At 39.1% G+C, this 14,328-nt stretch overlaps 1 protein-coding gene and 1 pseudogene across 2 annotated transcripts in view; both read left to right on the top strand.

Annotated features, from left to right (window-relative positions):
- Positions 1 to 14,328, top strand: part of DMGDH (dimethylglycine dehydrogenase) — an 89,278-nt gene that overhangs the window by 59,951 nt on the left and 14,999 nt on the right. For both annotated transcript variants that reach the window (XM_049866515.1, XM_049866524.1), the window contains one exon: positions 674 to 733. In XM_049866515.1, the coding sequence (XP_049722472.1) occupies positions 674 to 733 (60 nt within the window). The remainder of the gene's footprint in view (positions 1 to 673; positions 734 to 14,328) is intronic.
- Positions 3,589 to 13,448, top strand: LOC126061575 (ribosome biogenesis protein BRX1 homolog; annotated as a pseudogene).

The raw sequence follows: 14,328 nt of genomic DNA, 5'->3' as shown, positions 1-14,328 counted from the left end.
TGTGTTGACTTTTAAAAGTTTGAGTATTTTTTCATGGAGTTTAGACCAGTTTTCCATATTCTTAATTAGAGGAAAATAACAACAACAAAAAATGAAAGAACAACCACCCTTATTTCAGGTCTGTTCCCAAATACTGGCTTTAGCTCTGACTTGAAGTATATCTTAATGACTCGACTGTGTTTGAAAAGGTTGAGGTTAAACCCTTTTTTTTTTCCTTTCCTGGACTCTATAGAAATCATTTTTCTACCATCTGCTTTTCCCTCCTACTTATCTTGACTCTTGGCTAATTTTAAGATAAGTCAATTAGTTAGCAACTTAAAAAATCTATTTATGTAAAGTTATTACATTAAAACATATGGCAGTTTTGTTTCTGGAAGAAATATCATGTTGTGGTATCCTTCAGATGTTTATGGAAATAAAAGACCCATGGAAACAAACTGAATTTTAGCTTCCATAGTGGCTATATTCAAATGACAGTATTTGTTGAAAGACTACAGTTGAATTTTAGGTGAAAAATATTATTTTTAAGATCAGTCCAGAATTTTCTTTTTTCAGAATCTATATGCAAAATTTAAAAAATGTTCCCTTCCCTCAAAAAAAGAAAAATATGAAAGCAGTGTTACTAAAATGATTTGTCCTCATTTAAGATTTAAGATGTGTGTTTCCCTTTTAGATGAACTGTGATACAAATCCCTTGGAAGCTGGACTGGAATATTTTGTAAAGTTAAATAAGGTATGTTTACATTCCAAAGTGTGCTTGAAGTAAACCTTAAAATTAGGATGCTGTTTCATAACAGAGCCATGCTTTTAAGTTTCTTTTTTTTTTTTTTAAACCAAGTGTGTTATAGGATAACTGGGTTGAATATAAATATAAATATCAAACATCACTCAATTGCTTCATACTAATCTTTTGTTAAAATTTGATATCAGTTCAAACTATTAGAGTGTGCTTATAGATGTAAGAGAGCAGAATCTAGCATCTTTAGAGACTAACTCTAAGTTCTAAGTTAAAAATTAGTAAGGATAAGATAATTATCAGTCATATTTCAGCTGACATTCTTGTAGGAATTGTACCAAGTTGGTCGTATGTTACAGTGACTCCTGGTGACGTGTGAGTTTGTCCACCTGTTAATCAAACAGACCGCATTCATTGACTCTCCCTAGTTGCCTCACAGCATGAAGCAGCCTCACCTCAGCAGATCCATCCGATTATTAAGCATCTTTGTGTGTAACTACAACATCTGAGTGTAAGCAAATGACACATTTCAAACGTGTTCAGCATGAAATGGGTAGTTACTGAGAAGCCAGTGCAGGCCCAAAGAATCATAAGTGATATTAACAACACAAAGGGAAACCCTACTTCAGTGATTCTTGGAGTGTGGTCCTTAGACAGGAGGAGTCAGCATTACCTGGGAGCTTGTTAGAAACTCAAATTCTCCGGCCTCACCCTATACCTACTAAATCAGAATCTCTGGAGTCAGGCCAAGATATCTCTGTTCTAACAAACCCTACAGAGGATTCTGGTGCACGTAAAGTTCGAGAAGCTCTACTCTCCATGATTATGATGAAAAAGCATATTATGCGGCCAACTTATGACAGCCCGGCTCACCTGTAAAAGTTCAACAAATACAAATGAGGTCATCCCACTGAGCAAGTGCCGTAGAGTTATTATTAAAGGGCTTAATACATAGAGTTGCAGTTAGTGGCAGTATTGAAGGATTAGGACAGTAGCTGCTACTTAGGGTAATTGTTGTCAGTGCCTGGTACCAGCCCCCTCACGGTGATCCCAGGAACAACAGAATAAAACGCTGCCCGGCCCTGCGTGGACCCTTGTGATCCACAGAGTTTTCCTTGGCTGATTCTTGGAAGTAGATCATCAGGCCTTTCTTCTTAGTTTGTCTTAGTCTGGAAGCTCTGCTGAAACCTGTTCAACAACACATCAGCAACACACAAGCCTGCCAGCTTCCACTAACAGACGGGTGGTGGCCACACATGAAGTACATTGGCCGGGAATCAAACTCAGTTCTGCCTCAGGGAAGGCATGAGTTCTACCACTGAACCACCAATGCCCCCTAGGGTGCTCGTTAGAATTCCACATACAAACTGTCCTGTCCTGTGTGCTTATAAGCCGAAGGTTGTTTTCCTCACCTATGGAAGTATATGAACACATGCATATGAAGCAGTCTAAGAAACCTTTTTTTTTTTTTATGTCCATGCATCAGTTCCCAAATTCTGGAAGCATAAAACATGTACATTTATAGTATTAGATTTTAGGAAAATGATTCTCCTAAAGGGCTTTAAAGGGAGTATTTTTCTGTACATTTTTCCATGGCTTTTATTTTTATGATATACCATCTGCCTCCAGACCAGAGAAAGCAGGTGCTTGGTGTTCGGGCAGACCCTAGCAGCAGATTGCTCCTTCTGATAACAGAAGTCTTAGTTTAGCTATTTAAAATAAGGATAAAAATGGCCTGACTCCTGAAAGCACTAAAGTTATGTTATTGGTCACCAGTAGGTAGATATAATAGATAACTGATTCTTTTCCTTCAGCATTTGAATATTATTGTTTGGGGATAAGGCATGAATAAATGATTTCTTCATATTAAAATTGAATTTTAAAGACTCCCTTTATGATCATAAGCAGGTGTGGATTTATTGTATTGGGTTTTTTGGAAACTATTTTAACAATCAAAGCTCAGCTTAAGAACTTAGTTGTTTAATAGATAATAATTTTGATTCGTGGTATGTTTTTATGATTTCTGAATTGTTGGTTCTCATTCTGGTGTCAATGAGTTAATTTCTAATGATTTCATTGGGTGAAGGCTCATGTAGCCCAAGGGCCAGGATCTAACTGAGCCAGTTTTTTTTTCAGTTATGTTGATTCAAGTGGTTATTTGGTGTCAGCCTAATCATACTGATGCTTGTGACTTTCCAAAATGGGTGAATAGATCAAATCAACTTTATTTAGGTCCTATTTGATGGTTTCATAACAACTTTATCTTGGTTCCTGGAAAACTTATGAATGTTTCAAAGTAAGCTATGCAACTCGATAATTCAAGTCCTGTGCCTGAAAATCAAAATGTCACCCAAACTAGCTTCATAGAACATTAAAGAATAACATAATACAAGTCCATATTGGTTCAGAAAATTGATGCTATATAAAAAGAGAAGCAGAAGCTAATATAGAGGGACACTGATATTTAATACTAAAACCAAACCAGTTGCCTTTGATTTAATTCTAACTCATGGTGACCCCATGTGTTACTGAGTAGAACTGCTCCATAGGGTTTTCTTGGCTGTAAGCTTTATGGAAGCAGATCCCTAGGCTTTTTCTTCTATGGTGCCACTGAGTGGGTTTGAACCACCAACCTTTAGGTTAATAGTCACATGCAAACCATTTGCACCATCCAGGGAACTTTATATTCAAGACCTCACCCCTCCCCGCCCCCCCAAAATTAGCATTTTACAATTGTTTAAAATCGTTTCTTTACTGTCCCTCAAAGCAAATATGTAAAATTCTCTTCTTGGCCCTTAAGGGTTTTAGCACAATTGATTGTATAAACCATAATATGAAGAAAAAATATAGAGATGCAGACTGTGTCAGAGCTAGCAGGATTCCTGGAGATCACTCAGTACAGCCTCCTCACTTTGCACGTGAGGAAACCAAAGCAGAGAGGGGTCAAGTGACTTAGGTTCAGTCATTTGCCTTAGCCACAGGTTGAATGCTGACCTCCGACCTCTGTTGTTGGGCTATTTCACCCACCACTTTCCCAACAGGTCCTTTCCCCCTAATGGGCCTACAAACCTTGAGAAACTGCCCAGGAAGTCTTTTTTTTTTTTTTGGCAACATACATGATAGCATTTGAATGGGATACGTCTTACCAATTGATACCTCCCACAGTCATGTTTTGTTATAACGAATTTTGTGTTTTACAGTAGTATATCAGAGAATAGCTGCCCTGCCCATTTTGAGAAGAAAAATACCCATTTTCTTCTTACACTGAGGAAATGGGCTATGAGGCCTCCTTAGGGTGAATGTCTTCCTAGTAAGTTAGCATGAAAGTAGGAAAAAGAGAAATGGAGTTCTGAAGAGACCTTAGACCACAAAGGAAGATGGTCCAATGGCACTTACCCTCCTTATTCTTTAGAGTTGTTTGAGCCTCAGTCCCACGGGACATTGAGGGCTGTGAGGGGAACACACGTATATGCACACACTCATTCATCTAGCAAACATTAAGCACCACTTACTAAACACCTTGCTAAGGCCACAGGTCTAAAGTATTAATTCTAAGTAATAAAATAATTCTCAGATCTCATGAAGCTTGAAACACCTGGCATTTCAGGAGTTAAAACTATAGAATAAATTCTTAGAGTTAATTATGAAAATAACGTTCTACCTGAGGAGTGCTGTCGAGCAGAGATAAACATACCATCCTGTGGAAAGTGAGCCGGCGGGGCGGGGCGGGGGGGCGGGGGAGGGTCTGAAAGGAAGCATTTACCAAAACTGATACAGGTAAAAATAATTGAATGTACTTTATCATCTCCTCAAACAAAACCCCTTTACCCAAAGCTATTCATATCACCACTAGAAATGGTATTGTGATTTATTACAAAGGACATTACTTTTCAGGGGAAACAATCAGTGGCATTTCTTTTAGTTGGAAATGGAAGAAATGTGTTAATCAAGAGCAAATGGAAAATCAGCTGGCTTAGAATAGAGTCATAGATGTTGTTGGAATTTTCCCCTTAGAATTATTGAATCTTTGTCTGTTGCCAGAGAACCCCTACCCAGATTCAACAAGTACCAAGTACAAAGCATAATAATAAAAACAAAAATATGTTTAAGCAAATAGAAGAACTGTTTTCTCTTGCTTTTCTGTAAGAGATACACACACACAATGTAGCATGTCTTAGGTTTCTAACCAGTAGAAACAAAATAAAATGTGATATACATTCATCATAAGCTAGAAAACAATGTTGGTCCTAGACAATACAGGGTCTGTTTCTGGGGAAAAATTATTTAAAGCATAACTATTTAATAAGCAAACATCAAACAAAAGAATTGATAGAAAGATAAAGCACTTACCATGAGGCCGACAACATCCTAGGCATTCAGTGAATGTTAACTATTATTAAAACATCAGAGTGGAAAGAAATTGTTCATAGACAGCCAGTTAAAATGGAATTTCTAATACAGCGTAGTGGTAAAGTACCCAACTCCATTTTGGCTTAGTCTGAATAGATTGGCTTCTTCAAACAGAAAGGGAATATTTTAGCTTAAATGGTAATAGGAATTGAGGAGACAGCAGATTTTCAGTGATGCTAAGTCTTGGCTGCACGTTAGAATCACCTGGGGAGCTTTAAAAAATCCCAAGGCCCAAGCTACCCTCCAGATCAATTAGAAAAGAATCTCTGGGGTAAAGGATTGGCATTAGTTTTTTTTTTTTTTTTTGATTCCCCAGATGATTCCAGAAAAGATTGAGAACCATGGTCTCAGAGCAATGATTTTCAACTGTCTGAACGTGAATGTATTGGGGAACTTTAAAAAATTACCCGATGCCCTATTCCAGTGATTCACAAAGTGGGGTCCACAGACCAGCAACATCAATATCACTTGGGGATTGTTAGAAATGCAAATTAGTGGGCCCCCTTCCAGACCCCAAAAATAAAAAAGTTTGGTTCTGATTTAATAAGGCTTTCTGGTAACTCTCAGTCGTGCTGAAGTTTGAGACTCACTGACCTACCCCAAACCAATTGCATCAACTCTGGGCATAGGATTGGGCATGGATTTTTTGTTTTTAAACTTCCCCAGGTAGTTTTATTATGCAGTAAAGATTGAGAACCACTGTCGTAGTCTTTTTAACCTCATATACTAGTTATGGTCCTGGAATAAACAGGAAAGCAGAAAAATAGGTGAACTGGTCTGATGATGGTAGTACAAAATCTGCAGTGGATTGGGAGTAAATTAGTAGATCTGTGACCTATTCTGGCTAGGCCACTGGTTAATAATACTCTGACCTTGGTAGTTCTTTTGGAATTGGGCAGTAAGTGAATTAAAAATAAATAAATAAATAAAACCTCATTCTAGCTGTGTAGCCTTGGGAAAACTCTTTAACTTCATTTTGTATGTGAAATTTCTAATCTGTAAAATGAAAGTTTCCTTGCAAGTCTAAAATTCTTGCCAACTGGCATAGTGGTGGAAGACATTGGTGCCATGTTTCTATATGAGCCACATAATTCTGTCATTTTAATTAAGCCATTCTTATTCTCTTACTCATTTCCAATCTTGAAGGATAAGATTAAGAGAAAGAGGGAAGGAAAGAGAAAGGAAGTAGGAAGAGAAAGAAAAGAAAGAGGCAAAACCTAGGCTGAAGTATAATTTGTCATCCCTGAGATACCTTTCAGAATACATTAAATGACAGCCACTGGACTATCATCCTCATATATACCTAATTCTCTGCTATTAAACAATACTGTATTTCCACCCTAAAAGCTTAAGTGTGCTATTAAACTGGTTTATAATTTGGAAGTCCATGAAAACCCTGGGCTAGGAATGGTTGGGAATAATTTTCAGATTGCTTTTATTTTACTTTTATTATTTTAACAGCCTTATTGAGAATGTGCAGGAGAAAGATGTGCCAGTCTGCTTCCATAAAGGTTTACAGCTTTGGAAACCCTGTGGGGCAGTTCTGCTGTCTTATAGGGTCACTGTGAGTGGAAATGACTCAATGGCAGTGGGTTTAGTATTGGTTTTATTAAACATGCCAAGATCACCGAGCTGGCTGGGTCACACTGGAACTCTGTAAATGGTATTTTTATTTCAATTCTCAGTTGTTTGCTGCCAGTATATAGAAATTCTCAGTTGTATGCTGCCAGTATATAGAAATAAAATTGGTTTTTGTATAAATATTATATTCTGTAACTTTGCTAAACTCACTTATTACAGGTCCCTGGGTGGTGCAAATGGTTAAGTGCTCCACTACTAGAGGAAAGGCTGGCAGTTTAATTTGAACCCGAAAGGTTGGCAGTTTGAACCCACCCAGAACCCAAAAGGTTGGCACTTGGAAGCCACCTAGGGGAGGCTGGAGATCTGCTTCCCAAAGGTCACAGACTTGAAAACCCTATGGAGCAGTTCTGCTCTGCCCTTGTGGGGTTGCCATGAGTCAGAATTGACTCCTCTGCAACAAACACCAAGTCTGTAACTTTGCCAAACTTACTTATTTGTTCTAGTAGCTTTTTTTATAGATTCCATCAAATTTTCTACATTGACAATCCTATCGTATGAAACAAAGATTTTCCCCTTCCTTTGCAATCTGGGGAAACCCTGGTGTTGTAGTGGTTAAGTACTACAGCTGCTAACCAAAAGGTCAGCAGTTCGAATCCACCAGGTGCTTCTTGGAAACTCTGTGGGGCAGTTCTACTCTTTCCTACAGGGTCGCTATGAGTCAGAATCGACTTGGTGGCGATGGGTTTGGGTTTTTGGTTGTAATCTAGTTGCCTTTCCTTCCTTCCTTCCTGCCTCCCTCCCTCCTTCCTTGCCTCCCTCCTTCTTTCCTTCCTTCTTGCACTGGTTAGAACTCCACTGGTTGAACCTTCAACAAAATTGAATAGAAGTGATCACAGCAGACATCCTTATCTCGTTCCTGATCTTAGGTGGAAGGAAGGCATTCAGTCTTTCATCATCAAGTGTGAGGTTAGCTGTAGGGTTTCCAGGTTTTTCATAGTTGCTGTTTATCAGCTTAACTAACATTCCCTTATATTCCTAGTTTGCTAAACATTTTTTTTTTAATCAGAAATGAACATTGGATTTTGGCAAATGCTTTTTCTGCATCTACTGAAGAATGATTTTTTCTTTTTTAATTTTTATGGTAAAAGGTAAAATACATTGGTTAATTTTCAAATTTAAGGCAACCTTGCAATGATAAACCCAATTGATAATGATGTATTATCTTTTTTTTTTTAATTATGGTAAATGAATCAGCAAGATTTGTCAATTTCAACTTCAAAGTAATCTCAGATTTATCCCCATCTTCTCTGCGGTTGTCTTTATTCAGGCCACTGTTGTCTCAAGCTTGGACTGCTCAGACACCCTCTTAACTGATTTTTGTTATGTATTTTTGCTGTTTCTTCTCCAACCTACGTATAGCAGCCAGAGTTACAAAGCTAATTGAAGGATATCCACTCCTCCACTTAAAACCCTTCCATTTTTGAACTTAGAATAAAACTCAAACTTATTACAATGGCCAACAGGGCTCTTTTTGATCTGGCCCGTCTTTAGCTCTCTAGTCTCCTCTTTCCAACTCTCCCTCCTGCTCATGATGCATTTTCTTTTGTGTGTGAGTGTTTCAAATACCCTAAACTCTTTCCTGCCTTAGGGCCATGTGTTCTCCCCACCAATGCTCTCAACCTTCACCCCCATCCTCATCTTCACATCCACCCTAGTCATGGCTCATAATCTACTTTCTGTAAAGTAGATCTCCTCTGCTAGACTATCAGCCCCTTGCCTATTCCCCGTATATACTTATTCCAGTTTATTATTTATTTTTTCTTCTTTTATTTCTTGAAAGAATGTGAACTTCTTGAGTACCATAAAAAACAAACCCATTGCCATTGAGTCGATCCTCACTTATGGTGACCTCATGTACTACAGAGTAGAACTGATCTCCATAGAATTTTCTTGGCCGTAATCTTTATGGAGACAGATCCCCAGGACTTTCTTCTGCCATGCCACTGAGTGGGTTTGAATTGCCAACCAGTTTGTGAGCACAAGCTGTTTGTGCCACCCAGAGACCTGCTTCTTGAGTACAGCTGCTACAATACAAAATCTGTTTTGCTTACAGACCTAGCTCAGGGCTGGCTTAGTAAATATTTTCTTTTTCTGTTGAAAGCAGTGTCAAGAGATGATGCCAGAGAAGTATGAGGAACTCATCTTGAAGGACCTTGCCTGCTAGGCTAGGAATTTGGAGCCTATCTTAGAGACATTGGGGAGCCATTGATGGATTTTGAGTAAGGATTGACACTCTGATGCTGGAGAACAGGTTAAAAGAGTGTAGCATGGTGACTTGGAGATCATTTTCCCAATTACTGAAGAAACCCAGTGGAGAGATGTTGAAGGCTTCAACCAAGGCAGTGGTGTGAAGAGGGAGAAGAATGGGGGGGGGGGCGGGTATTAGCAAATAGAATGGGCCTGCATGTGAGGGGGTAGAAAAGAGGATTTGGATAACAGTAATAAAGTGGGAAACAAAGGAAGAGGGGTGTGGTTGGAAGGTTGGGAGGACTTGTGGGACTGGAGGGCTTGTAGGACTGCCAAGAAGAAAGCCTCAGAAGGCAGCTGGGCACACAGGTCTGGAGAGCTGTGCTCTGGAGGTGTGGATTTAAATCATTCATATATGGATGGTAATAAAGCCAGAGAGAGGTTGGAACTTACCACACCATAATCCTAGCCTCCTCAGCTAGACTGTGAGTTTCTTGAGGACAGAGGTTGAGTGAGCATCCTTAGGGCCTAGCACCATGTCTGATAATTAGTAGGGGCTTAGTACATATTTGTTGAAGGGTCTGAATCATGGCTCTGCCACTCAGTGGTGCTAAGACCAAGCAAACTGCTTGACCTATAAGCACTTCAGTTTTTCTCTTCTATAAAATGAAAAAAATATGCACTTCATAAGTTTGTTATTATTAAATGAGACAAAGAACATTTTTACCTCATTAAATGTTAGTTCTCTTCTTTTTTTTTTAATTAACTTTTATTGAGCTTCAAGTGAACGTTTACAAATCAAGTCAGACTGTCACATATAAGTTTATATACATCTTACTCTGTACACCCACTTGCTCTCCCCCTAATGAGTCAGCCCTTCCAGTCTCTCCTGTCGTGACATTTTTGCCAGCTTCCAACTCTCTCTATCCTCCCATCCCCTTTCCAGACAGGAGATGCCAACACAGTCTCAAGTGTCTGCCTGATATAATTAGCTCTCTCTTCATCAGCATCTCGCTCCTACCCACTGTCCAGTCCCTTTCATGTCTGATGAGTTGTCTTCGGGGATGGTTCCTGTCCTGTGCCAACAGAAGGCTTGGGGACCATGACCGCCGGGGTTCCTCTAGTCTCAGTTAGACCATTAAGTATGGTCTTTTTATGAGAATTTGGGGTCTGCATGCCACTGATCTCCTGCTCCCTCAGGGGTTCTCTGTTGCGCTCCCTGTCAGGGCAGTCATCGATTGTGGCCGGGCACCAACTAGTTCTTCTGGTCTCAGGATGATGTAGGTCTCTGGTTCATGTGGCCCTTTCTGTCTCTTGGGCTCTTAGTTGTCGTGTGACCTTGGTGTTCTTCATTTTCCTTTGCTCCAGGTGGGTTGAGACCAATTGATGCATCTTAGATGGCCGCTTGTTAGCATTTAAGACCCCAGACGCCACATTTCAAAGTGGGATGCAGAATGTTTTCATGATAGAATTATTTTGCCAATTAACTTAGAAGTCCCCTTAAACCATGGGCCCCAAACCCCCGCCCTTGCTCCGCTGACCTTTGAAGCATTCATTTTATCCCAGAAACTTCTTTGCTTTTGGTCCAGTCCAATTGAGCTGACCTTCCACGTATTGAGTGTTGTCCTTCCCTTCACCTAAAGCAGTTCTTATCTACTAATTCATCAGTAAAAAACCCTCTCCCTCCCTCCCTCCCTCCCCCCCTCGTAACCACAAAAGTATGTGTTCTTCTCAGTTTATACTATCTCAAGATCTTATAATAGTGGTCTTATACAATATTTGTCCTTTTGCCTCTGACTAATTTCACTCAGCATAATGCCTTCCAGGTTCCTCCATGTTATGAAATGTTTCACAGATTCGTCACTGTTCTTTATCGATGCGTAGTATTCCATTGTGTGAATATACCACAATTTATTTACCCATTCATCCATTGATGGACACCTTGGTTGCTTCCAGCTTTTTGCTATTGTAAACAGAGCTGCAATAAACATGGGTGTGCATACATCTGTTTATGTGAAGGCTCTTATTTCTCTAGGGTATATTCCGAGGAGTGGGATTTCTGGGTTGTATGGTGGTTCTATTTCTAACTTTTTAAGATAACGCCAGATAGATTTCCAAAGTGGTTGTACCATTTTACGTTCCCACCAGCAGTGCATAAGAGTTCCAATCTCTCTGCAGCCTCTCCAACATTTATTGTTTTGTGTTTTTTGGATTAATGCCAGCCTTGTTGGAGTGAGATGGAATCTCATCGTAGTTTTAATTTGCATTTCTCTAATGGCTAATGATCGAGAGCATTTTCTCATGTATCTGTTAGCTGCCTGAATATCTTCTTTAGTGAAATGTGTGTTCATATCCTTTGCCCACTTCTTGATTGGGTTGTTTGTCTTTTTGTGGTTGAGTTTTGACAGAATCATATAGATTTTAGAAGTTCTCTTCCTTTTTATTGTATCTGGTCTAATTCACTCTTTTAGGACAGAGCAGCTATAGCTAAAATCTTTCAAGTTCTAGAATGTTCCAGCAAGCAAGATCTTTTGTCTCTATTAAACAACTCATCTTAGGCCTAAATGCAAAGGAAATAATTATTGAAGGAAATAAGAAAAACATAAATGAGGCCTAGCAGTTTTCCATATTTTGAAATGCTATATGAAAACACCAAATGGGTAATTGTTCTTCGCTCTAGTCTAGAGAAATAAAAACTACATATTGTAATTGTTGCAAATGCAGTTAAACATAAAAGCACACCTGACAAAGCCACAAGTCCATTCCACAGTTTTCCTTTGAATCATTAGACCCAAAAAACTTGAGTAAATGTTCTCTTTAAACATAAAGTCATAAGAGACATGTAATGGGGCTATTTTAAGTTTTGAAAAATCATTTTTGGTTCAAATACTAATTAACCTAATTATTTACCTGGTGTAGAGAATTTTTAAATATTTTCACCAGGTTTCTGTTTATCCTCTCTTTTAGTTATCAGGGTCTCTTTTCTAGTTATATTCAGAGGTTTTTTTGAGGCTGAATTCTTAATCAGTTAGTAATTTTGGTTAGGGAAGTGCTAGCTGAGTTGTGTCTTTGAATTGCTGAGGGCAGAGAATGAAAAGTACATGTATGTGAAGGTGTTCATTTTCCAGACAATACTAACAGACTGAACTTGCTAAACTAATAATTTAACATTTTACTATCAAAGGGGTATTGAAATCAAGCTTATTATAATTTTAGTATGTAGAATATTAAGAAGCTGTGCATAGTGGAACAGAAACAGAGAGTTAAGAAGCCTGGGTTCAGGGCTCAGTGATAGTAATTCACTTGAGCACTCTGGGCCAAGACCCTTAACTTCGTTGAACCTTAGTTTTCTCATATGAAAAATGAGATTGGACTAAGTTTCCTGCTTGCTTAAAAACTTCCGTGATTCTGAGACGGCAGCGACCAAGAGGAAACAGCGTGGAGACCTGGTAATCCAGTCCAAGAGGCCAAAAAGGAACAAAAAAGATGCTGGGACGCCGGGTAAGCTGCACTACAGCGCAGAGGAGGCTGAGGAAGAGGATAGAGACCGTACCCCAGGTCCCATTTGCAAGGGCAAGTGGAAGAATAAAGAACGGATTCTCACCTTTTCCTCCAGAGGAATAAATTTCAGAACAAGACACTTAATGCAAGATTTAAGAATGTTGATGCCTCATTCTAAAGCAGATACTAAAATGGATCGGAAAGATAAGTTGTTCATGATTAATGAGGTCTGTGAAATGAAAAACTGCAATAAATGTATTTATTTTGAGGCCAAGAAAAAACAATCTGTATAGGTGGCTTTCAAATTCACCTCATGGGCCATCTGCTAAATTCCTTGTTCAAAATATTCATACCTTAGCTGAACTAAAGATGACTGGAAACTGAAAGGTTGTCGAACTCGTTTGTCTTTTGACCCTGCTTTTGATAAATTACCACATTATGCTTTGTAAAAAGAACTCTTAATTCAGATCTTTCGTACACCACGGTATCATCCCAAAAGCCAGCCATTTGTGGACCATGTGTTTACTTTCACCATTTTGGATAATAGGATACGGTTTTGAAGCTTTCCGATTATAGAGGAAGATGCTGCTCTTGTAGAAAGAGGACCTTGTTTTGTCTTAAATTTCATAAAGATTTTCCAGGGAGGTTTTGGAGGACCAACTTCATATGAAAATCCTCACTACCAGTCACCAAACATGCATAGCTGTATCATAAGATCCATCACAGCTGTGAAATACAAAGAGAAACAGCAAGTGAAAGATGTGCAGAAACTGAGAAAGAAAGGACCAAAGACTATTCTACCATATGGTCTCACTGCACATGTTTTCATTACACTAGCTGAGGAAAAACCGATAGAAATACAGTGGGTAAAACCAGAACCGAAAGTTGATTTGAAAGCAAGAAAGAAAAGGATACACAAACGGCAAAGAAAAATGAAACAGAAGATGAACAGGAGGAGTGCAAAATGAATCAATGCATAAGTAATTTGCTCTTCAGTTATTTTGTATTTAATTTCTATTCAATTTGTAAATACTTTTATTATCTAGGACTGTCTAACTGGTGTGGCATTTAAAAGAAAGGAAGAAAAACTAAATGCCAAGGATTTTTTATGGATTCACTGGTGTCTGTGTTTCTAAATAAGACATCAGAACTCAAAAAAAAAACCAAACAAAAAAAAACACTTCTGTGATTCTAATGATATGAATATGAAGCAGATAATGGCATAACTTTGTGAGGTGGTGAATCAGTCAACCCATCCCCAAATGAACAGAGCCGGTACATGGTTTTATCAGTTGGACTGGGAGACTAATGGTCATATGCTGTACAAAGGGATTCCTGCCAGGATTGTTCTCAAACGATGGTCCCTCCACCGCCCTCCCCTCCTTGTTTTTTGTACTTTGGATGAAGGCTTTCAGAACAAACTAGGTTCTCATTAAACAGTTAGTACGTATTGTTTTATGACATCAGATAACAACCCCATGACTTGTCAACGCTCTCCCTTCTTGACCTTGGGTTCCCTATTACCGCTTTTCCTGTCCCCTCCTGCCTTCTAGTTGTCCCTGGGCTGGTGTGTGCCTTTAGTCTCATTTTATTTTATGGGCCTATCTAATCTTTGGCGGAAGGGTGACCCTCAGGAGTGACTTCATTACTGAGCTAAAAGGGTGTCTGGGGGCCATACTCTTGGGGTTTCTCCAGTCTCTGTCAGGCCAGCAAATCTGGTCTTTGTTTGTGAGTTAGAATTTTGTTTTATGTTTTTCTCCAGCTCTGTCCAGGATCCTCTATTGTGATCCCTGTCAGAGCAGTCAGTGGTGGTAGCTGGGCACCATCTAGTTGTACTAGACTCAGTCTGGTGG

Source organism: Elephas maximus, chromosome 2 (assembly GCF_024166365.1).
Source record: "Elephas maximus indicus isolate mEleMax1 chromosome 2, mEleMax1 primary haplotype, whole genome shotgun sequence".
Classification (NCBI taxonomy): Eukaryota; Metazoa; Chordata; class Mammalia; order Proboscidea; family Elephantidae; genus Elephas; species Elephas maximus.
Note: the sequence above shows the minus strand (reverse complement) of the source record. Positions and strands in the feature narration are given on the sequence as shown.